This window comes from Antedon mediterranea, chromosome 10, assembly GCF_964355755.1.
Source record: "Antedon mediterranea chromosome 10, ecAntMedi1.1, whole genome shotgun sequence".
Lineage (NCBI taxonomy): Eukaryota > Metazoa > Echinodermata > Crinoidea > Comatulida > Antedonidae > Antedon > Antedon mediterranea.
In genome coordinates, this window is record NC_092679.1 from 14,773,164 (window position 1) to 14,798,461 (window position 25,298).

Sequence of the window (25,298 nt, forward strand, 5' to 3'; positions counted from 1 at the left end):
TCACTTCACTCCCAAAGACTTGTAATAAGACTTTGTTTATGTAGAGCATCTTGTGTATATGTTTGTCTTGTGAACCTCTGAGGGTCCCTAATGATCAGCAATAGCTGGATGGATCACCCTCATTAAATATGGTGTTAAAAAAAAAAAATATTAACCACCCATCCAAAATAAGCAAGTAAATTACGTGTGTAGTGGCACTTTTGAATAGGCAAAAAACAAATAAACATGATAACGTCATATATTTATGTTTCATAATTTAATCTTTCATATAAAACACATCAACTTACATTCATACACATTTTAATTAAAAAAAAAAAAAAAAAAAAAATCAACTTTAAACCAAACAAAAACATCAACCAAATCAAATATAAAACACAACATAGGATGTTCCAACAATGAAAATTACACGGTAAAACCATGTCAACACATTATAATATTTTTAAATAATAAAATCACAATCTTGAATTGGAATAAAATAAAAATATTTCTTCCAATTAATCACGCATATCTTTAAAAAATATTTTCACGTATATATCTTAGTTTTTCTATAAAAAGCTTTCCTTAATATTTACATTATTATACATTAGAAACACGTACATTAACACACGTACCGTTAACAGTATACATTTTACACTAGTTACATCATAATGTATTTACAACTGAACGGTCAATCTTAAATTTTACTACTTGTTTTATTCTTATCCAGAAATTGATAACATGGCGTAGGAATCTTCCTTTTTCTAACAAAAAACTAATTTAAGTAGTTCCGGATAAAGAGATGAAGAGAACTATAAAATACAATTTTAAAAATTAGTTAGGAAGATATCACTGCTTTGGCAAAATAATATTATAATTTAAAAATTCTATAATTTAATAAATGCTCAATTGCATTAATTAAGACATTTCTTCCATGTGTAATCGTATTATGTACGTTTTTTCTTGTAACTATTTTAATCGTGTTCTTTTTTAACCTTAAAATAGAAAATTCATTTACATGTTGTATTTGACAATAACATTTGACCTTGAATTTCTTAATAATAATAGATAATAAACATTGAGTTAAAAAACAGTTGTTTAAATAGATTCAATTAAATGTGGGAAGTGTAAATCACTTTATTAAAGTCTGTAATTAATTTTGCAACAGAGGTGAACCAGGTACACCCGAGTATTTTATTTACAGGATCTCATTTGAGCATCTTGTATGGTGATTACAATGTTTATGTTTAATAGAAGCGGAATATGATTGTAAGGCAGAGGGCAAAATGATGCATCATCAATACAATCGTTGTGAAAAGACGTAAACAAAGTAGTCAGTTAGACGCATATACATCGAATTGGCATTAGTAACAAAACATATTCAATTATTGACGTTATACGCGATCGTGAATCAACCTTAATTTAGTATACTATGAGATATCTGGAGCTGATGAGTTCAAAAGAGACAATTACATCTTTATAATGGAACAGGATATGATTCAATGGCTGTTTGGACGATACGGGGTTGGAAAGTACTTCAGTATAACATCCTTTATTATAGCCTTAACACAGAATAAAATCAATAACTTCCGGTCTGTTTTGAAATATCTGAACAATAAATCGTCATCAGCTACAAAACTATGTTGACCTTGACCTTGATAATAATTTTATGATTTCAATCATGATTAAAATTAGCTTAACAAAATTGTAAAGTAATTGTCATTTAAAAAAAAATTAATTTGATATTATTGAATTTGACCAATTGAAGGATTCAATTTATGGTGTTCCAATCAAATCACTCTTTTTCTTTAAACAGTTTCTTTCCAGGATCTATTAGAGCCTTAAATATGATGTAGACACTTTTTTTTGTAATGTTTTTGTTTTTGAGTTCGTGTTGTGTCCGTTGGATATTGTGCTCCGCCAACAGAGCAAACAGAATTTCTATGTTTTTCCTAAAACAAATGATAATAAATGATACTTGACTTGACTTGACTTGACTTAAAACTTGAACCAACCAACATAAAGTTAACATTTAAAATGTGGATATGTATGTCACAATGTGTCTATAATTTATATCACATGATTTTCATATTACAAAATTAAAATGTGTAATTTGAACCAGAAATATGATCGTCACATTAACAATATGTCTGAGCTTGTGAAGTTAATTATTATATCCCTATTACTATAGAAAAGAATTACATATCATGATTTGCATATTTTAAATTAACATATCATTATCATATTATTAATGTATTATCAACATATCATTAACATATCATTAGCATATTATTAACATGTTATGTCAAGCACACAAAATTATACAGATTGTTAAATTTCTTTCATTAGAATAATTAAATCTTACATAATTATATAAACAGTAAAATAATATTCAAATTAAACTGTTCCACATGATTTTAAAATGCTTCTATAAAATAATAGTCATAAAATTAATCGATGGTTTGAAATTTTCAAGGTGGTATTTTACAACAAGGTATTACACTCACAACCAAGAATAATATTCAAACTTAAACAAATTTATATCGCATTTACAATTTATAAATCATAAATGCATTCACAAAATTTATAATGGGTTTAATTATCAATAACAGAAACAGCAATTCTGTTTGACTACTAAATTGTATAACAAGAAACTCTAGTACTTTTATTATGATTATAAGATACACAATCAATTGAAATGTTGTTTCTTCAATATACATCATGATTTTATTTTGAATTCTATTTTTAAATTTTCCAGTAATTCCATCATTCATAATGTTATGTAAATGTTTTTTTAACTATATTTTTTAAAAGCCAAAGGAAATCTTATGTAATTTTTGGAGAAATAAATATATCTTATCTTAGACCATTAAACTAATCATTGTTTTATTGAAGGATTGGTTAGTGCTATGGCTAAATACAGTAATGTGAAATAAGAAATAAATATATCTTATCTTAGACCATGAAATTAATCATTGTTTTATTGAAGGATTGTTTAGTGCTATGGCTAAATACAGTAATGTGAAATAAGTTTTTCTGACAATGGTGTGTATTTTATGAATGTCAACATTCAATCAATGAATATTTAAGAAGAAAGTTATTAGGAGGAAGAGAAGTTTACATTTTCCTATCACATATCATCAAATACGCCTTTACTGTTTTAAATAAGTATCATATATTGATATTTTTCCTTATAACTTTGTGTTCGAATTTTAGAAAGGTTTGGCATTTCACAATCAATTAACACTTCCTTTAAATGCACCAAATTTTAATACTAGTACTTGAGGTATAGCATGTGTTAATAAAGCAATTAACTCTAGGGTCAAAATTAAAATTGCTTTTCAGGATAATTACAGCTTATCACTAATGTATTGCACTGATTTTTGGCAAAAAAAAAAAGTTAATATACTCAAGGTTTAAAACAAATTTATGTGGGTGGCGGTCCATTTGTGTATGTGAGCATCGGTTGTAACGATCGAGCAAAATTGTTCATCAACAAACAACTGTAGTCTTCTTCAGTCATCGGGACGAGGCAGGCGACGCCTAGCAACAGGATCATCAGAAGATGGAGTGGAAGAGCGGCACGGAAAACACGGCCAAAGAAGGCTGGACGTTTAGCTGGACTTGCTGCATTCCTATAAAAAAAAAAAAATATGAATTATTACTAGATGTGCAAGGTAACAAAGTAGAAAAAGAAAATGGCTAAAATCCACCATTTGTTTTTTTTCTTTCAACAAATGGCCAAAAGAAAAACCTCAATACTGAGATAAATCTAAGATTTTAACCTATGACCAATACAGTGCTACTAATACTACTAATCATACCTTCTTAAATCTTCTTCATTTGTAAATGTTTTATTTTGACATCTAATAACACAACGAGGAAGCCAATGGGTAAATAAACAAGTCTGGGGCTTTAGGTAGTGACACTGGTTGTGGCCATAGGTAAAACCTCAAAAGTTAGGTCAATCTAAGATTTTAACTCTTGACCCCTATCATATAGTGCTACTATCATTTTCATTCCTAAACCTTTTTTCATTTGTTCCCATTTTCCATAGATAGACTACTACTAATAAGATTTAAATGAAACCTACGTTGGTCGTTCTGCAGATGATAAAGAAACTGGTGCAATTCCACTGATGTCATCTAGATCATCGTTGTCAGCTCCAGGAACACCAAATAGTGCAATTGGTGTACTAGACAAGATGCCTTCAGTATCGGATGGGATGCCTTCGATGGAATCAATGCCATCAGGAATGTACGAAGATGTTGATCCACTTCGACTCAAGTGAGGTGACTGCAACAATAAAGATATTCAACCAAATCAATGTTTTTGTTTGTATTTTAAAGACATACAGTGTAGAAATAGAATGAAATATTCATCAAAAATCCAATGATAACAGTACTGATGTACAGTTTACATAAATAAAGTTTTGAAATGGTCAGGAAACCAGGAAGGTTAAGGTTTTATGTATACAAACCAGATTAATTTAAATTATTTTTCTTTATAAGACAAAATAAAAAGAGAATGAAAGAACTATTTACAACAACAAAAGAAAAGTAATTTTTAGAGATATGTTTAGTAAATTTATTTACCGATTTTATTGTTTATATTTATATATACGGTATATATTGTTTCAACAACATGATGCACCACAACAAGTACGGCCAATTACAACAATTATCCTTGACAGTCTAGAAGGATGTCACCTCATTTATATTTCCAATTTGTCTATATTTTTGAGCCATTAGGATTAGAACAGGTTATCCCTCATGACAAAGAAAAGAAAGTTGGAAACACCTACCTGATTGATATCAAAGTCTGTAGGGTCAATGACCGTCTCCAAAAGTTCCAAGTTGTCGTGGCATGTTTTACGCAGCTGGTTGAGACTTGTGGTGATCACTTGAAGCTTCTCTCTGGTGTCTTGACATTCTTGTGAGTCAACGTCCACTAGTAACTGGTCAGCAGTTTCCTTGAGTGTCATCACTCGCGGGTGGGTGTCATCTAGCTCTTGCTTTAATTTCTAAACCAAATGAAAGATTTTCTTTAGTCATAATTGTAAAGTTACAGATCTAGTTAGTGGGTATACAGATCTAAATGAAATATACAAAACATAATTCCTTAAGAGATTTGGTGGTTTTTTTGTTATAAATATTGGTTGGCAAACCCTGGGTTCTCTTGCCCTTTGCCCTCATTTCCAATCAATCCTTTTTAAAAGATTTGTTCTATAGATCAATTTTTGTTTGTTCTATGAATGAATTGGAATGGATTAGGAACAATTTAGTGAGACTTTTGGACTATATACTCTCTGTGATAATAATATCTCATAACAAAGGGAGACATAGTAAAACAAAGCAATCTAAAGGAAAACAGGAAGTGAATCAATTAATAAAGTTAAAGAGCACCTGAAGCAGAGATTATTAAGAAAGAATTTTGGATGAACAGTATAATTTTGGGAAAATAATGTTTAAACTGTACATACTAAGAAAACCCTATACTGTTTTTGCAAGACCAGAACATTAGCCATCAGATCAACAGGTTCATTCTCCAGCTCATACTCCTCACACTGTCGCAACCACACCAACAGATCATCGGTTGTCTGGTGGAACTCTTCACACTGAGTCACTGCCAACTGCAGCTCCTTCTGCCAATCTGCAGCATAACTGCACATTCTCTTCCATCGACGGTTCATCAGTGATACATCTTCTTCCAGCTGGTTGGCTTCTGGACTGTTGGATTGCGTGAACTGTTGGCTGCAGAGGTTGATGGACATTGCGATTGCTTTCCGTGAGTTCAAACCAAGAAGAAATTCCTATTTAACAGAAAATTAATTAATTACAATATATTATTTACATTTAGCCGTTTATACAGTATGTATTCATAAGAATGAGCCCACTCTTTAAACTAAGCCACCTTATGAGTTTTGCTCAGGAAATGCGTGCTTGTTGAGATTGAACCAAAGACTTTAGTAATGGTAAGCAAGCAAGTTAATCACCAGCAGAGAGTTCCATTATATAATGAACTTTGTTGATCCTGACAATTTTATTTGTAATGAAATAAATAGAAAGGCAAAGAAATAGGTCTTAGATTTCTCAGTATGGTAATTACTTTACTATTATGAGTGCCTTCAAAGTAATGGTTAATAATCATATCATTCAAGATACCAAACAATATCAAAAACAGTGCATAAGACAATAAAGTTACATTTTTTTTTCACAATAAAAATTATAACAATAAATGCTTTCAAACAAAAATACACTGATAAAAACAATATGGATTTATGATTAGTAGTGATTTTTAGTCAATGTTTAGCGCAAAAATAAATTTAAAACAAAATAATCAACTACTGCAGAAAAAAATATTTTCTTTTTATAGGATATAAATATATAAATAAATATTTAACTTATTATTTTTGTCAACTTTTTAAAAAAACATTAAAGAAATAAACATTTTGTTTTAGAACAAATTTGTATTTAGGATGAAATATCCAAATAGAACGATACCCAGTACTTATAAGCAAAACAAACAAATCAACAAAACAAAACCACAAACAACCCAAATAAAAATCCTTTCTGGGAAAAATTAAAATCATACCGAACTATCATGATAATATCTTTCTTTTATACAATCAACAAGATTTGTGAATATCTGAAACGGGAATGTAGTTAAAAATAAAGGACATTTGGAAAACTATTTGTGTTTGGATATTAAGAAATTTAAAGAAAAAAAAAACCATTTTTGTAAACCAATTTCTAATTGATATGCATTTCTAGAGTAGGTAACCAAGTTTCATAGCTTTTTATTTTAATTTAGTTACAATTTTGAATAACCAGTAATAACTGTTTAAAACCAGTAATAACTAGTAATAACCAGTGAAAATCACTACTAACTAGTAAAAACCAGTACCCAAATAAAACCTTTGGCTACTGATTATGAGAACAGAAATAATGATAATTCAAGGGCTTGAAATGATGTAACTTTTTAGTGGTCACAAACCGCAAAAATAAACTGTAGGTTTTTTAATTATAATAAAAGTTATCATTACAGATATCTAATATACAGTAGTAATTCTATGTGCTGTAAAACTAAAACACAAAATAGCGGATGTGTGTAATTTCATGCAATAATAATAAAGAATCATGAACAAAACTAACTATCTAAAACTAATATAACCATGAGACTATATATTTATTTATAAATTCATACCCTATATTTCTTAATGGTATCTTCCAAATCCTCCACATCGCCTGATTGGCTGTGATTTGTGATGATCATTTCTGCTTCATCCAGCCAGGTGTTCAAGTTGTTGAGATCGTTCTTAAACTGCTGCCACTGTTGGTACACTTGTGTAAGGTAAGCCTCTTTGTCTAGCATCTTGGGTTGCATAGCATCCCATCTAGTGATGATTGCTGAAAATAAGTTGTAACTTATTAGTTTAGGATAACATATATTTCAGACTTAGTTACTCAATTGATATTAAAAATCAATGTATAGCGTAAAAGCTATGAGCACTCACTGGCTAAACCCAGGGGCCTCAGAGCTTAAGGGGCCAGCGTTTAAAGGGTCCAGGGGATGAGCAGCCCAATACAACTATCTAACGCTGGAGGCTGGATCTTATATTTAACAAAACGTGATACATTGTCTGGGTACTTACCTATAACTTGTTCATTGAGCTCAGGTTGATCTTGGATCCTGTTGCCACGACGTTTTACTGTTGCTAAACATACTTTACAATCTGCTACTAGTACATCCTGAAATATTATAATAATGAATATGTTGAAAAATATCCTTTCTTTGATGGAGGTTGTAATGTACCAAATAACAAAACATTTCTATCTTGACACTACTGTACAGATATAATTACTATAAAAAATGATAACGTTGTGGGTATCAGTGGCTGGATCTTAATGGAGTTACAAAATGATAACGTTGTGGGTATCAGTGGCTGGATCTTAATGGAGTTACAAAATGATAACATTGTGGGTATCAGTGGCTGGATCTTAATGGAGTTACAAAATGATAACGTTGTGGGTATCAGTGGCTGGATCTTAATGGAGTTACAAAATGATAACGTTGTGGGTATCAGTGGCTGGATCTTAATGGAGTTACAAAATGATAATGTTGTGGGTATCAGTGGCTGGATCTTAATGGAGTTACAAAATGATAACGTTGTGGATATCAGTGGCTGGATCTTAATGGAGTTACAAAATGATAACGTTGTGGGTATCAGTGGCTGGATCTTAATGGAGTTACAAAATGATAACGTTGTGGGTATCAGTGGCTGGATCTTAATGGAGTTACAAAATGATAACGTTGTGGGTATCAGTGGCTGGATCTTAATGGAGTTACAAATCAAAATAATAAAAGTAAAACAACCAGAAAGAAATTTTGCAGAGCTTTTTGAGTAATTTTCTTAGAATTTCTACAAAACATTAGTTTGAAATAATGTCTTGAATTTACAAAATATTTTATTGCATGAACGACTTACAAAATTTTCTTTTTCAGTTTCAATTTCTGGTCCAGATGGAATTGGTATCAATGATACTTCGTCCATCTCGTCCAGTTTATCAGTGCATTCTTTTAGTGCCCTCTTGAGTTGTGAAATATCTATGTCTTGTTGGCGAGCCTTCCATTTCTCCCCTCCCGGTTCCATACCCTCTAACTGCGATTGGTTGCACGTAACATACATATCCCAGTCCATTGAGGCCATGCTACCCGGAGTGTCACGACCGGATCGATGTTCCCGCGTGGGTGACCGTTTGTGAACAACCGACCTTTGTTCTGTAGTCGGTGAAATAATTTTATTGAGTTCTTTTTCTAAGCTACTTGCTCGACTTGAGCGCAAGGATGGTAAGGGTGATGTGCGTGCTGATAACATTTCCATGGAAGAGTCCCTATGACTGCTCCGGAGGGAGTGTGATATACTTCCTTGTGATGCATTGCTATTGTGACTTTGTCTATCTGGACTACTATCCCGTGATTCTCCTGTTTCATACTCGGAAGATTCTGCGCCATCGTCATCAATCTGGAAAAATATGAGAATTGAGACATTAAATGATATGAATTTTGAAATTTGAAAATAAAACTCAAAATAAAAGACACAGCTTCATTAGAATTAAATTTATTTCAAGCAAAAGCAAATAATTCTTTTCAAAAAAATAAAATCAGTATGTACACAAATAAATAAAATGATATGATTACATATATTATTAATTTTAAATCCAATATTCATTATGAAATCATATACATTGTAAATAGTGGTTTCTCTGGTAAAACACAACATTGAAAATAGGTTTCTGAGGTGATTTTAATACTGTACAAGCAACTTTCTCAAAACTGGACATCATAGGAATGGAATGAACCAACCAAGTCCGGGTTTGTCAAGAAAATTTCTGGATTTTACTTAGATATCGGCATTTTTAAATGTAGGTGTATTTCTCTTATATATATATATTTAGTGAATAGTGAATACACACACACAGTAGAATTGATAGCAGAAAGAAATTGGAAGCTTAAACAAATTCTGTTTTCTTTTTCTGGTTTTATGGGGTCTAGTTTTGGGAAAGTTGTATATTTATTGTAACATTTTTTTAATGTCTAATGGCAAGCAGATTTTCTCTACTAAACTTGAATTTACAAAATGGCATGTAGAGGATAGACAATATCACATTATCAATGATAAAAATGAGATATCTGTGTAAGTAAAAGAAAAATTAAAATGTGCACAAATATTACAGTAAAAACAGTGACAACATCAATCAATGTGGAAAGCCTAAAATAGCCATTGGAATGAAAATATTGTTGACATTGTAACAACAAACGGTGGTTACTGCAGAAAAAAGGCAATGAAATTAAAAAATGAATTTGAAACACAACAAATTTAAAACATAATTTATAGAAATATGATGATACGAAAAATGCATATAATTCAATTTTTTTGAAAATATATCAATAACAAAAACAATTTACAGGGAGATTATGGATGACAAAAACTTGAATTATCAACACATATACTAAGGTTGAAGTCAGGTAACACAGCGGGGGAGGGATTGGAAATAGAAACTGGTAAGGTTTGGTACAGTAATTTGTGTGAGACCGAACAAGGGTGCAATAAAACTCTCAAAATACAGTACTGCAGAGGTTCATGCATTCTACATTAAAATCTATTTATAGTTGATTTTTTTTTAAATGGTGCAAAAGTGTTAAGGCTAGGTGTAAAGATAAAAAAGGTACTACAGTATTGTGGGACAGTACTATCGAGGGAATCCGTGATTAATCCGAGGGACTTATTTTATGGGCCCACGGTATAATGAACTAGGTACCCTGGATGGAATAAATTCAATGTCTTGTAGACATTAAGACGAAATATCTTTAAGGTTGTGTTCACACTCAAGAACCTACAACCTTAAAGATTGTTTTTGTCTCAGCATTTTCAACCATCTTAACTGAATATGAGTTTGTAATTGTTAAATATTATTTTAATATACTGTATTAAGTATAAATGTAATGTTAACGGTGTAAAAGATAACATTTTATATCTTGGATATAATATTGTCATTAATATATGAATGAATACATATTTAATAGAAGCATACAGTAATTGATACTGTACAAGTATAAATGTATTTTGTATAAAGATCCAAATTTGAACCACATACCACCAACAACAATACAAGACAAATTGAACAATGGGTAACATAAACAAAATGGTTTAAAAACATTTAATATTTGACAATCTTACCCGACCCCTAATTGGGAAGGTTAGGCTGCTAAACGTTAGCAGTTCACAATATGTGCCCTTTGAAACCAAAATTAGAAACAATTATTGACATATTGGAAATAACATTATTACATGTAGTAATGTTTTGTATCATGGCTTGTGTCTTATACAGTAATTATTATTATGAAAATGAAGATAATATATTGGAATGTTAATAAAAGTGTTTCATTAGCTGTGAATATATTTCAATCTGAAATGTAAACAATGAAAGCAACTACAGTAGAACCTCTATTAAGGGGACAGCATTAGGAGTTGAAAAAAGTGTCGCTTAGTAGGGGTTGGCCATTAGTGGTAAAACATATATTTCTCCTCATTCTTTTCACAAGAAATACCAGAATAGAGATGACCCTTGAATACGGATTTTCCCTGAAAAGGGTTGTCCCAAAATAAGAGTTCTACTGTATTTAAATATTGGGAAAAGTATATTGAGTTATTGACAAAATGTGTTAGCATTGCACGCCATTCATTATCATATAGTTGAATGTAAAACCTAGAGACAAAGCGAAGAAAAAGCGAAGAGAAATCTTGTATCTTGTGATAAAAGCCATGGCAAACGTGATAGAAGAAACACAACGCAGAGGTAAATGAATAGTTGGTAGCCTGAAAAAGGCATACTTATTTGGATAAACTGTTTTCATACTCTCAATAGAAAAACACCCCTACAATTAAAAGATCAACCCATACATGTCATAAGACATAATATCTATGCAATTGGTGCATTTCTATAGAGATTGTATACAGTAGATTCCATTGCTCTCAGGGGTGTTTTTCTAATGAAATTCAATGGCATTAGTAAGTTTATCCAAGTAAGTATGCTTAAGGCAGAATCTTGTTTTAAAAGATAGAAATAGTTGGTGAGTGATCTAAATAAGCGCACACCACGGCCTACCTCTGGCGAACAAAACGAATAGTTGAAAATGTGTTACATGCTATCAGGATTCAATGAGAAGCCAAGTCGTAGCCTGTCGGCCCGACCTGCTCGAGTCTGTAATAGGGGGGAATCATTGGGGTTAATATATGCAGCCACCACCAGCAAAACAAAAAAACTTGCATTAAACCCATTTACAAAAATGACATAAGCATCCCACAACCCATTTAATATCTAAAATAACAAAATATAAAACATTTGAATTTAAACAATAATAAATACTAATATGTTAATGGGTCTATCAAATGATTACATTTCAGAAGGCTGTTTTCTAAAGCCATGGTTCCCACTTAGATGCAAATGTACAATGCAAGTACTGTAATTTGACCAATCACGATGTGATGGACCGATGTGATGGACCGATGTGATGGACCGATGTGATGGACCGATGTGATGGACCGATGTGATGGACCATCCAAATTGTCCCTTGTGGTTGGTCAACTCACATGTGTTGAGCATACAGTATATCATTACATTATGTCATAGTGGGAACCAAGCTTAAATTTTTAATATCTGTGTAATGTGTAATATTGGTTAAGTTAGCTTAGCTTGAGGCTATTTTTCTTTACTTTTTGCCTATTAAAGCAGATTAGAATTGTGTGGATAATAGAGATTGTTATCGGCAATTATTTCTCTTTTTATAGTTGAATTTAAATGCTACCAGCCAAGGCCGGGCATGTTTAATATAGGCGATGCATTGTGTGTATTTGTGATGAATGAATTTCATAAGCCAATTAAGCAAATCCCAAGATATGAATTTTCTGTTTGGTGCCAAAATAAGAAAGAAGGCATGATTTGGGCATGAATGTAAAATTTAACGTTATGGTTTGTGTAAATTATAGTATGATACAATATTTTTTATTATTTGTTTTCCTAAAGCAAAGAAAAAGTTGATATGGTCTGTGCAACTAGTGAAGTATAATAACAAAAATAGCATTTTTGTATGTATAGTGATATAGCATATAATATGAATTACTGTATTTAAATAATAATTTAAATGAAAATGTTTTATATATTTTGTAACACAGCAAACCGATTATAGATATAATTTGTCTAGATTGTTGTTGTGAGCATGAAAATATTTAGAAAGTATTCTTGTAAATTTTGTAATAAATAAGTGCATGCATGATATTTGAGACATGAATCACAAAATCGTAAAAGTAACTACAAGACTTCTATAACCTCCAAAACTGTAAGAGAATTTTGCTAATAAAACTGGAATTAATTCCATTTTTTAAAGTGTTATATTTAATAGCGAGTTTGTATTGAAAATGTGGAAGTCAAAGTATTATGTAAATTAAACGATTTATCTTTACTTTTACAGTAGTTAATACATTTCCATTACTTTTATTGCTGGAAAACAACATAAATAAATATAGCAACAGGAAGAGATTGGTTAAAAATACAGTTGCGACCATAAATTAGAAATGTTGTTACTGTATCTTTTTTTTGTGTATGCATAATATGCTTAATTATTTTGGCTCAGTTTTATCAGCCAAATTTTCTGCTGTGCAGTTTTCGAGCAAGAATTAATTGGAAAGCAAATCTAACCCATAACTACAGCAGATAGATTTATAAAATGATAAAATAAAAGTGATGCATCGTAAAATAAAAATACACACCTGTGCCATTGAAATCCTTTGAAGTTTGCGTTGAAATCTGTCAACGCGAGAAAATACTTCCTCGCAATATCGATGCAGTTCATCCAATGATTCCTGTATGATTACTGCGTCATTGGGGTCACAGCGCTGCATTAATAACTGAGCACTGGAGTTGATGTCATCTATTCTACATTGGTTTAAATCTATTTCATGTTGGAATGCCTACAAACAAGAAAAATTGAATACTTTATTAAAACTTTCTTATTAAAATTTTTTTTTTCAATTTAAAAGAACTATACAGTATAAAGGTATAATTCAACTCTTTCTATTTAGAATGTATCTAGAGAAATTGAGGGGCGGTTTGAAAACGAAATGGTTAGTGGAAAAATAAGCAAAAAATACCATCAGGTATACACTGGAGATTTCTTTGGTGAGTGCTGTGTTGAATTTATTTATAGGCCTTAAAATTAAGATTATACTTTAAAGGTTGTTGTCCCTGTGTCACCCACTAATGTAACAGATACAGTCCCTGCCTCCAAAATTACATTCTTGTTCTATAAAACCGTTTATTATCATTTTCCAAATAAAGTTTTTTTATTTTTGTTGTTGCAAAAATCGTTAATAATAAGATATCAAATGAAACATTTTATTTTATACATAATTTTTATATATAATTTATTATAGTGTTTCACATGATTTATTTTAAGCTTTTATGCAGTACATATGTATACACAATTCCTACTGTACCTTAATTTGTTTTACTTTAATTGACGTATCGGATTCAGAGAAATGCTCTACATTCGTTAACTGTAAATCAATCTCTGTTAACCAAACTAATACACCTTCTCTAGCACTTTCAAACTCTTCTCGTTCCGATTGCATGTATTTTAGTCGTCGTAATATACTGCTACAACGACGTGCTAGGCTGTCCCAACGATTGTTAGCCTCGTGTACCCTGGTTTTTAGTTGGTCAGTACTGTCTGTTCGGCCTTCACGGGCAAGGCGTCGATATTGCTTGTTTATTATTTCTAATTGGGCTAAGTTTTCGTGAATCTTTCTCTGGAATCCCTGTAAAAATAGTTATATTATAATTGTTTAATTTTTACAGTAACAGTATTAACAGATTTGTAATGCATTAATTAAGAAAAATCTGCAATCATGTTAGTGTTTTGTCTACATTTGCAACAGCAATTTGAACAATAATTCATTTATTCAGTCATGGAGAACACCAGTACAATTAAGGAAAGTTCCAAAACTGCATGTTATCTTGTAATTTACACGGAACTAACCTTCTCCCATAACCCTCTTTCAAATTTATTCAAATTCAAAGGCAGTATCCTCATAAAAATACCCACAAGTTCTCAAACCTGTCTTACTGGTACAGGTAGTATGCTTAGAACCATGATACACTTACCTCAAATTTCTTAATTTCATCTCTTACTACACAGAACTGTGTCGCAGCTGTATCTGGATACGATACAGCCTTCTCTGTTTTTAGAAGCCACTCTTCAAAACGTTTGTAATCCTCCATAAACTTCTGCCAAAGTCTCCACGTCTCTTCAATTCTGTAAGAAGTAAAAATACCAAAGTGAAAACGAGAAAGCCCATAGTGGAGAAACATATATTGCCTCTTGTTCAATTCATAGAAAGTGTCCCCTTAATAGGACTGTCCTAAGTAGGGCTCTACTGTATTCTATAAAATATTACATGAATTGAAGTCAATTCATCCCAACTTTTCATCAACTGATCTGTGATAACAATCTTCACCTTATCAGGTATGTTACTATACATTACCTCATTTTTTTCTCCATGGAAAGTGTACATATGTTGCGCCATCTTTGGTCTAGACTTCGTGTGGCCGCTTGAATGGCTTCACAGTCTGCATCAGTGGAGCATGCATCACAATCATGTAGCAACATCTCACAGAGGTTTAAAACGGATCCAACACCAGTACTGTGCTTCTCAATGTCCTTTTGGATCTCCTGTGAATTTCAAAGAGGAAAGTTACTTTTAATTTGAAATACAGTATTCACTTAAAAAAATATAAACATTTAAATTACAGGAATAATTTGTTACTCTACCAACAGTATATCATACTATTGTACAGTACTGTATTTAGGAATAAATTAAGACGGTTTGGGCCGGCCTAAGCTTTGAGCCATTGAAGAGTGTAAATACTCCACAATGTTAGGCTGACTTTAGGCTGCTCTAGTTGTACCTGTATTCCATGTACAAAGTAAATATATATATATAATGTAAAGTAGTATTAACTATAACATCATATTCTCGTTATTAGAGTCAATAATTAACAATACATTATGGATTCAACCCTATGCAAAATATACCATATGTTTAATTGGCCATAATAACCATTTTTGAATGTAACCCTGTAATTATATCAAGTATCAAGCCACTAATAGTTATAATTAATGGTATCATTATTATTTGTTGTGTATACGTTAATCTGTTATTTTCATTTCTGTGATATATATATTTATGTTTTTGTTTCTTTTTGACTGTTTTGTTATGGCGTCCCTGACACAAGCAATTGCTTTCTAGGTGACGCCACCATTTTTTATAAATAAATGTTTCATGATTGATCCAGAATTAGCTCTATCATAAATTAAGAAAAACCATACTGTATATACAGTGAATGAACACATTTTAATGACAATATTCTTGTTGAAAAGTTAGTAACGGATTAATTCAATTTATTTAAATAATTGGTCATATGCTAATGATCTCACCAAGTAATTTGCTATATGTAATATTTTTATCTTATCACATCAGGCTATCAGCAATTAGAAGTTTAGGGAGCACATGGGTCCCTCTAATGATCAGTACCTGCTGGGTGGACCACACATACAAAATAGCGGTACAAAATCAGAAACGAAGCATACAGTTGTATCCATGAATGCATGGCTTCAAGATGTGGAAAATACCGGTACAAAAACAGAAATATACTGTTGTATAGTTGGGCATGGCTGTCAGGTGTGGGTGGAGTCACCAGCAGAAGTACTGTACCTTCCCCAAACCTGTTACCATCAACGATTTTTGTGTACCTACAGTAAGGCCTAAATTTGTTAAATTCTGAACCTGTAAATGAATTTATTTTAAAAGGCCATTGGTACTGTAGGCTTGTTTTTTCCAACCCACAAATACAGTGTAAATTTCACTCAAATCAAAGCAATATTTAATAGAGATTTTGAGATTATTCTATTAGAAAATGACTTTTTGGTGACTAAAAATAACTCATTTACTGAAGAAAACCTACATATATTAGAATATTCAGTTTTATTGTGTTGAACACAAAGTGTATTTTATTGTTTTATTGGTTGTATAGATATTATTATCTCCATCCATCATCATCCTTGACCAATAAACCGTTTATGATGAGATAGAATAAAAGAAAGGATGCGTGGAATTCCATGTTAGTAGCAGCTTGTGCTCAAATAGACCATAAACATTTGTTTTGCTCACTGAAAAATCATACGTAAAATAAAAATAAAACATTTTACAGAGTTTATTTACAGTACTGTATTTGGAAACTTTTGATAATGTTACTAGAAATAGTAAAAAAAAAAAATTCTGTACTGGAGTACAGTACATTAAAACACAAAAGTAAATTTCCACCCATGATCAAAAACAGATATCCTTGTGATTGTGTTCTTTTTGTACTATTTATACAATGTGAATACCACACCATCTATATATAATTGTACAAATTTGCCAACAATACGCATTAAAAAAAAACAACAACATTTTCCTACTTTACTACCTGTATACTATAGGAACCATGATTTCTTAAATTTTCATAGATTCAATTTCAATTTTTAAATTTATTCCAGTTGAGTCTTAATTCTTTATGTTAACAAATCATGTCAAATAATGAATAAATTATTAATAATATTTGTTAAAAATATTTTTTCATCAGAATGAAGTCTGTTTATTCATATTATTTCTGAAATATCTAAACTGAAGTGGCACTGACTGAATGACACTTGTTGCAATGCTGATGTAAGTGCAAACCGCAAATTTAAAAATACTGTAAGTATTACTATATTACTAATTAATTTAACTATAAGATACTGTACTTACATAATCACTAATACTCAGTGCTCGTCTTAGCATGGAAGTCATCATAAAGTATGTTATGCAGTCATTTTAGCGCATAGAACATATTACTGTATTACTAGCATGCTAGTGTACAGCATGCTACGCTTCCAAAGAAAGTTACTGACAATTCAACCATGAATTTGTGATTCAACAAACCACTAAACAAAAGCATCTGTCAATTAGGTATAGTACACCAACCTAATGCTTTTGTTTATTTGGAATAATTCATTCGGAATATGGGGTGAATTATCCTACATTCTATAATCAAAACCCAATTTCTTTCCAACCTGCCTATAAATAACACCCTTAAATATGTAAATGGTATGAATGTTTCAGTATTACACAAATTACAACTATTTATATAATGAATATTAGTTAGGAATCATAAGAAGGCAAATTGTGGAGTAGATATTTCTGTAGTACCCCTATCATGATAATAGAAGAACCCAATTCAAATTTGACCTTGATTTCAGTCTTTCAATCATAGGTCATAAGTTAATAACCTAAGGCAAAGTGAAACCTTTTAGATTAGAAATAATTACCAGCAAATTCTATATGAATTTGTAACAAACTAAATACATTTATTATTATATATTAAAATGTATTCCAGTCTAAGTGGTTCTCATTTTGTTTGATGACGAATTTAGTCTTGAATTCAGTTGTAAATAATAGTGAAAGTTTGCTTCTAATCGAGATTCATCTCATCATCATTCTCACAACTTTTTTACACACACACAAACCTATCTATACACCTGCAAAAAGTAACAACTTGTATGTAAACATGTTGTAACCAAGTTTTCATAGTGTGGGACCCCTGTGAAAAACACATTGACAAGAGGTCTGTTTTGTTGTTGTTCTGAGATGTCCCCAGTTGTTATGTACACATTGGTACTAAACTGACCAATTATAGTAATCAAATAGCGTGTAACTATGCTTTCTCTCGAGATTTCTTACAGTTCATGTATGTGTGTATGAAAATGTGTCATAAATCAAGAGATCAAACCTGGTTATATAAGTTGTAACAATTTATGCAGATGTGAAAAGACATTTTAATACAAAATGTTATATGCATCAGCCAATAAGTGTTTGTGAAATGCACATGGCATACTAATTGTTTATTTGACAAATCATTCCCAAGATTTCTTTTTTTACATATAGTGCCCTCTATCCATTTTAAAATTTGTATACTATAGATGCCCTATAATGTATAGCCATGGTGGTAAAAAATAAACAATTTGTTACCTCCATGGTATAGCCACGGACATTTGCATAATATCATAAAAGTTAAACAGGTCGCAATGCTTACCATTTGATGGAGTAGTTTGTCCTGTATTTCTTCACTACCGCATGATTCATAGTTCACAGGGCAGGCAAGTTCTTTTTCAATGTAACTTAACCATTGTTTCAAGTTTGCCATGTTCGAATCCAACTGCTGTACGGCTGTCAGAGTTTCTTGCAATTTCTTCACTCTGAAAAAATACAAAATATGAACAAATGTTAAATATGTGTTAGGGGATGCAGGATTTTAAAAAGTGGGGAGCGCTACCATAATAGCATTAATTACACAAACCAGAAATGGTGTTGGTAGTCTATAAGTGCTGCTTACCTGGATAAACCCAACAATAGCCCTTTTCCACGAAGTGCGAAACATGCAATTACGAAATGAAGAATTTTACCCGAATTCACCTCATTAAGAATGGTACAGTTCGCTCTAGCGCCCTCTTGTGGGACCACTCCCACGTGCAATCCCCTGGATTCGTACATTTGTGTGTACATTATGATAGAATATATCATTGCACACTAGGGAGGCACTCGCTCTGCTGTTCATTCATATAGCAAACCCTATACGGTAACCATGAATGAAATTTATAATAGCACTCCTCCAATTGGAGACTGTAAGCGCCATGCTTGAAAATATGCTTTATATTCTTATGCCAAGAGCCTTTTTTAAATGTTAAGCCACAGAAATATTACACTACACATCTCTGACTGAAAGAATACGCTAGATGTATACTCGCACTTAATAATTAAAAAGACAAATAGTAAGCCTGCAAATAATTTCTTATGTGTACTAATTTATGCAATATTCAAATGACTTCTGGAGATTTGAAGTTGTTTTCAACTCCCTGAATTAAATCATCAAAATCAAATATGATTCCTATCAGAAGATTAAAGCTAACCATGAGTTTGGAATGCTAGCTAGGGGGTCGATATCTATTGGGGAATATTTACTGCAACTTTGATCTACTGACAGCAGGTACTATAGTAGCAGCAATGGTAGTGATCTAACTATTAATCTTCTAAGCAACAAAAAATTGGTTTTAACAAAAATTAATAATAATATTATATTTTTGTAGAACAATGGATATAAAACATGTAAATTTGAAAAGAATTTGAAAAGATGTTCATACAATGACTGGAAAGTCATAGAAATGAATGAAAATACATTGAGTAAATTATTTATTTTATTCAGTTGACAACCAACAGTAATGAAAACCTTGCCACTTACACTACAGGTTGAGTTTATACAGTTTTGATACACAACATTTTATCTACTACAACATTAAATTGTCTTCTACTACTAGACATGCATAAGCAAGGGTGTGGCTATTGGACCAAGGGTGTCACAATTAAAAAGTATAAAGGAGAATACTGTACTGAACTAGTAGCCAAGGTGTGAAAACTACAATACACTGTACAACCCATGTGCTGTCTGAAACAAGTCTGTAGTTATCAATTCAATGACAGTATGCCTTTTATATCAATAATGCTAGAAAATATATAAATGCTACGATGGCTATAATATCAGTAAAACAATATAAGCAACCATACCAGAGAGAAATGAAGAGTTACTAACATTAAAATGGTATAAACTATATACAATGTACACCAGCCTATACCATCATAATATTATTACATAGTACTGTCTTTAGTATATCTGTACATTTTACAGTATATTATATGATACAATACAATCTGACATCATCTCAATTTGACCTGACCTGTTTCTGTAAACACTTCTATGTGATGCGTGGGCTCTACATAAATGATTTGTATCGTAGCTATTAAAATATTTAAGAATCTTAATTTCTATATTTGTGCTACAATAAGTACTGTATTATCAATATTTTATTTAGAAAGCTTGCTTATCAATATATAGATATTGTCATATTTTAAAATATGATTTATCTGTGAAAACGGTATTACCGTACATCAAAAAGCTAAATTATAAATTGTGTAACTAATATGTTTAATTTAAAAACTTAGCTATTTACAATATCCCAAGTTTAATCTATTATATTATATTTTTTAATTAAAGATTTAAATAAATGTTTACTTTTATTTATCGAAGTTTTATTTTCCTTCATAAACCTGAGCCTGAGGTATATCCAACTTAAAGCTGTGGTTAGTTATTTCTCAAAATATAACATAGCATTTATCCAAACTAGTTGTTACAAAATTTAAATTTATATTAACATAAATACATTTATAATTTCACACTGATTGAAATCAAATACATAGCAGTAAGCACCTCAAATTGCCCTACATTCCGAAGTCTTCCCACACAGCAATTAAGTATCAATTTAAAGATTCCTTTTAGCAAAGCCTAATTATCATCAAAGATCACAAGATCCCCATACCTTGGCTGGATGACATATTCAATAACCGCATCCGAAGACATAGTATTATCCACGTTTGTATTATCTAACAGAGAGCATGGTATAACCTGAAGTGTGTTTGTATACAGTTCTTGCTTCAGTCTGTGTAGTATGCTAGTAAACATTCTCAGCCCTATGTAATCTGAGACTATTAAGGGCACCCAGCTGATCTTGGTGAAATATTGATGCCTTGTATACCAGGTCACAATAGTAAATCACAGGTTTAGTGATAATAACAATGTTTGGAAACTTCCCAGTTTGAATGTCAGACAGTGAGAGCAGTCAAAACAACAATAAACAAAAACAATGTTGTTACTCTAGCTGTGTTCATAAACACTAGAGTTAAACATGAATAATATGAACTAGTTTAATTATAGTATCCAATTTAAATCCTTGTGTGATCAGTTAATTCTCTAACTATGTTGTTAACTCCGATAAAGATAGTAATGAAACTCTGATAAACTTTGATGAACTTAAATTCAATAAAACTCTGATGAAACTGATAAAACTCTGATGAAACTTCTATAAAACTCTGATGAATCTCTGATAAACTCTGATGAATCTCTGATAAAACTCAGATGAAACTCAAATAAAACTCTGATGAACTGATAAAACTTGGATGAAACTCCAATAAAACTCTGATGTGCTTTGGTTTAGGTTTATGAGGTATATCTGATTTAACTTTATACCACCACTCACGTTTAAATACAAAACAAACTGACTGTTTAACTCTGATAGAGAAAAAACATAGCTCTGTTCACTAAACTTGGTTGAAGTGACAGTCGCCGTCAAGAAAATGTTATCAGTAAATCAATAATCTTTGTCACCTACACCATCATCTTTACTTGTCATAAATATCACATCTGCCAATTGACAATAACACAAAAAAAATATACCAACACATTTCTAGCCCTTTCTAGTGATCAACTATTGCATAATAAAGAAGTTCCAACTTCATTTAGCTCTACATGTAAAATGGAATTTTGGCCTAATTTTTCTTTTATAAACAACACAATCTGTTCCCTGTATTTAAACCTTGAAATTTGTGTCACATACGGTACCCTTGAATTACCCTGTACATGATTTGAATATGAATACTGTTCAGAATTCCATCACCAGTGTTTGTCCTGAGTAAATGGTCATTTTGGAAAGTAGAACACTGTATAAGGTGGTGAAGTGCTAACTCCAAGGATTACCATAATAGATGGATATTTGAGGCTTTGTTATAATGGATTGCTTCATAATCAGGTGTGCAAGATTTTTTTGTGAACTAGCCAACAAAGAAATATATAAAAAGCACACTTTTTGATTGTGAGATTGAGAACAAAATATTTAGATTTAAATAAATTTATATATTGAACAAAACGTCAAGAAACTCTAAAGTTCTTTCAGAACTATGTACATGGTGTACCGCAAACTTTATATCTACAAACAGACTGTTAGAAGTACGTTCGATAGTACTTATTATATTTATAAATAACTAATAAGAGAAAATACAAAAAGAACTGAATTGATCCAAAAATAGTGAAATGCAAACATTTCATTTCTTTAAGTGGATTTAAGCATTCTAACTGTTCTTCTTTGTAACTAATTTGGAATCTTTCCAATTCAAGTTACTATAACTTCACCGAATTTTAACAATAGAATTGATTAATTAAATCACATCAACGCAACACCATTCATTGTTTCTGATTCATTACAAAAAAAGCAATGTTTAATTTCTACACAGTGTGTGAAATTGCAAGGGGTTGCAATTTACAGTATGTATCTATAATAATTATTATTATTAATATTTCACCAGCTGGCAGTGATATGATTAAGTACAATTATTGATTTAAGACACTTCAAAGATCAAAGAGGGAAAGCCTTTGAAGTGGATGCCATATAAATAGTTCAAGAACACCAGTAATATTGCATGCATAATAGCATCGAGATATGTCAAGTTGTAGATATCAGAAAAAGAAAGGTTACAGCTATCTGTTGTAGGCTATGCATTTAATGGTATTACGCATGTTTAAATACTGTTACTGTATGGTGTAGGCCCCTACTGGTATGCAAAGAATTATGTTATGAAAAAACTATGTATGAGGGCGCTGTTCATTATTTCTAGTATTACCATGTAAGTTCAAGTAAAGTTCATTATCATATTTTATGCATTATTAAATATGTTAATGTTTATAACACTGGATATAATACTTAATGTTGTTTATTCTAAAAGCATGAATATTTTATTGTCTGATGAGTGCAGCGTCTGCATGCAAATCAGGGTAATTGCATATTTAAACAGTTTTTAGCTCAAAGCTTAAGACAAAGACAGTAATGCCGTTTAAATTATGTTATGCAAAGTAACGTTGAAAGGATTAAAGATTGTTTACAGGAACTCTAACTTCATTTTAGGGGACGCATGACAACAAATAAAGCCTGTAGCCAAGTGGGGTTTGAGGGTTCCAACGAATCCATGTTTTGCCTAAAGTGCCCTTTTCAACTAAAAAAGCAAATTTCTCCGTGATTTGAAATTAATTTTGGTATGAAAAAACTATGGATTTAGAGATTGGCCAAATGCAAATTTGGCAATACTCAATAATTTTATATTGTTTGTAGGGTTTATAAAAACTAAGTATGGGGTAAGCACTTGGCCCTTAGTGTATTCATGTACTTTCTGTGTATGTATAATATTAAGGACTAAACCACACCTGTTTAGTAAAGTCAGATAAATCTTTGTTGACTTACAGGTAAGCAATAACCTACTTTTTAAAGTTCAATTGAGTAAATATTGTTCTTTCCTTTCTGCCTTTTTTCATGATGCTTTTTCAAAAACTATATTTAATTACTGATGGACGTGACTCTCAAACACCTTTGTAATATTTAATTACTATGAGTTTAATTGGTCAGGCATAAGAGACGAGTATTATATGAACAATATTCGGTTTTCCAAAAGGTTCAGTTTCAAGAACCAATAAGAAGGAAGGAAAGGAAGGAAAACTTTCTAAAGGAAAGAGTATAGTTTTAGGGAAGTTTCTGAATTTATGGGTTTCCAGTTCTGAAACGTGTTAGATAGTGTTAATCATGGTTAAGAAGCAAACCACTCACCAATAAGCAGCATTTACTGATGATACCCACAGAATGACTATTGGAACTGTTAGGAAGAGTGGAACTGTTAGGAAGAGGGGAACTGTTAGGAAGAGAGGAACTGTTAGAAAGAGGTGTACTGTTAGGAAAAGGGGAACTATAAACTTGGAACTTTGAGGAAGAGGTGTAGCCTACTATTGTAAAATTTGAAATGTGACATTAAATATTTAAACTTTCAATTTCATAATGTACAATTCGTCTCACTAACCTTGCAATGATGAGTTCCATTAGATGTTGCCATCTGTCGTTGAGTTTAGCTAGCTTATATTCGATGTCATTGGACTTGAGTTCATTACTAGCTTTCATTAAGCGTTCACCCAAGTCGATTAGTTGGTCTTTATTGTTCCCAGCTACTGCAATTTCATCTTTGAAACCCTGTAGGAAATAATATATTAAATGTAATCAATATTAATAACAATACAATATAGCATTGTAATATATACTGCTAGTGCTTACTCAAATATCTGGGGGAAGGAATAATATATAATATAAAATATAAAAGAAAAATTTGTTACAATGAAAGTTCACCTTTATTGATGTTTTTGTTTTAAATATCATTATTATTGTTTTCACTTATTCATTGTATCTTATTGTTTATATCAGTATAAAAGCACTAAACAAAACCAAATTATTGGTAAATTAAAATTGTATTAAATCACAGTGAAGTAGCATTGGATCAGGGAGCCATCTGACCAATTAAATTTAAATATGAAAAAAAAGCCCCGCTTTCTTGTCGATTTAATAGCGACCGTTAATTTTCCCAACGTGCCACTCATGGTGGTATACTTCCATGGCACCACTAGACTATGCTGCTGTTAAGCTCAAAAGTCATTTTGTGCCTTCTTACAAACAGGAGTATGTGATGAATGACTGTTAGACACAATAGCAGATGTGAAGAGAATAACTAGCATAATAATAAGTATTAGAAACATTTGAATGAAATATGTGGTTAATCTTGTCAAGCGATTCAATAAAATCCATTCCTTCCTATTGCCATGTGTGCAAGTTCCTTCATTTTTAAGCAAAAAAAGTAAAGAAATAATTGAATATTAACAGAAACATATCCATATGTACAATTACTGTACAAGTTTGTATCAAAATGCTTACAA

The 25,298-nt window shown here is 31.3% G+C and overlaps 1 protein-coding gene across 7 annotated transcripts in view; it reads right to left on the bottom strand.

Moving 5' to 3' along the window:
* Positions 1 to 259: 259 nt before the first annotated feature.
* Positions 260 to 25,298, bottom strand: part of LOC140059786 (muscle-specific protein 300 kDa-like) — a 160,431-nt gene continuing 135,392 nt past the window's right edge. For 5 of the 7 annotated variants that reach the window (XM_072105689.1, XM_072105692.1, XM_072105688.1 and 2 more), the window contains 13 exons: positions 24,398 to 24,564; positions 18,708 to 18,870; positions 15,080 to 15,267; positions 14,700 to 14,850; positions 14,033 to 14,353; positions 13,307 to 13,507; positions 8,465 to 9,001; positions 7,631 to 7,727; positions 7,183 to 7,385; positions 5,459 to 5,788; positions 4,781 to 4,999; positions 4,070 to 4,272; positions 260 to 3,611 (listed from right to left, as the gene is read on the bottom strand). In XM_072105689.1, the coding sequence (XP_071961790.1) occupies positions 3,404 to 3,611; positions 4,070 to 4,272; positions 4,781 to 4,999; positions 5,459 to 5,788; positions 7,183 to 7,385; positions 7,631 to 7,727; positions 8,465 to 9,001; positions 13,307 to 13,507; positions 14,033 to 14,353; positions 14,700 to 14,850; positions 15,080 to 15,267; positions 18,708 to 18,870; positions 24,398 to 24,564 (2,988 nt within the window). In that variant the 3' untranslated portion in view covers positions 260 to 3,403. Of the gene's footprint in view, positions 3,612 to 4,069; positions 4,273 to 4,780; positions 5,000 to 5,458; positions 5,789 to 7,182; positions 7,386 to 7,630; positions 7,728 to 8,464; positions 9,002 to 10,717; positions 10,775 to 11,645; positions 11,742 to 13,306; positions 13,508 to 14,032; positions 14,354 to 14,699; positions 14,851 to 15,079; positions 15,268 to 18,707; positions 18,871 to 24,397; positions 24,565 to 25,298 lie in introns of those variants that run through there. The other 2 variants (XR_011847254.1, XM_072105693.1) reach the window with 2 other exon arrangements.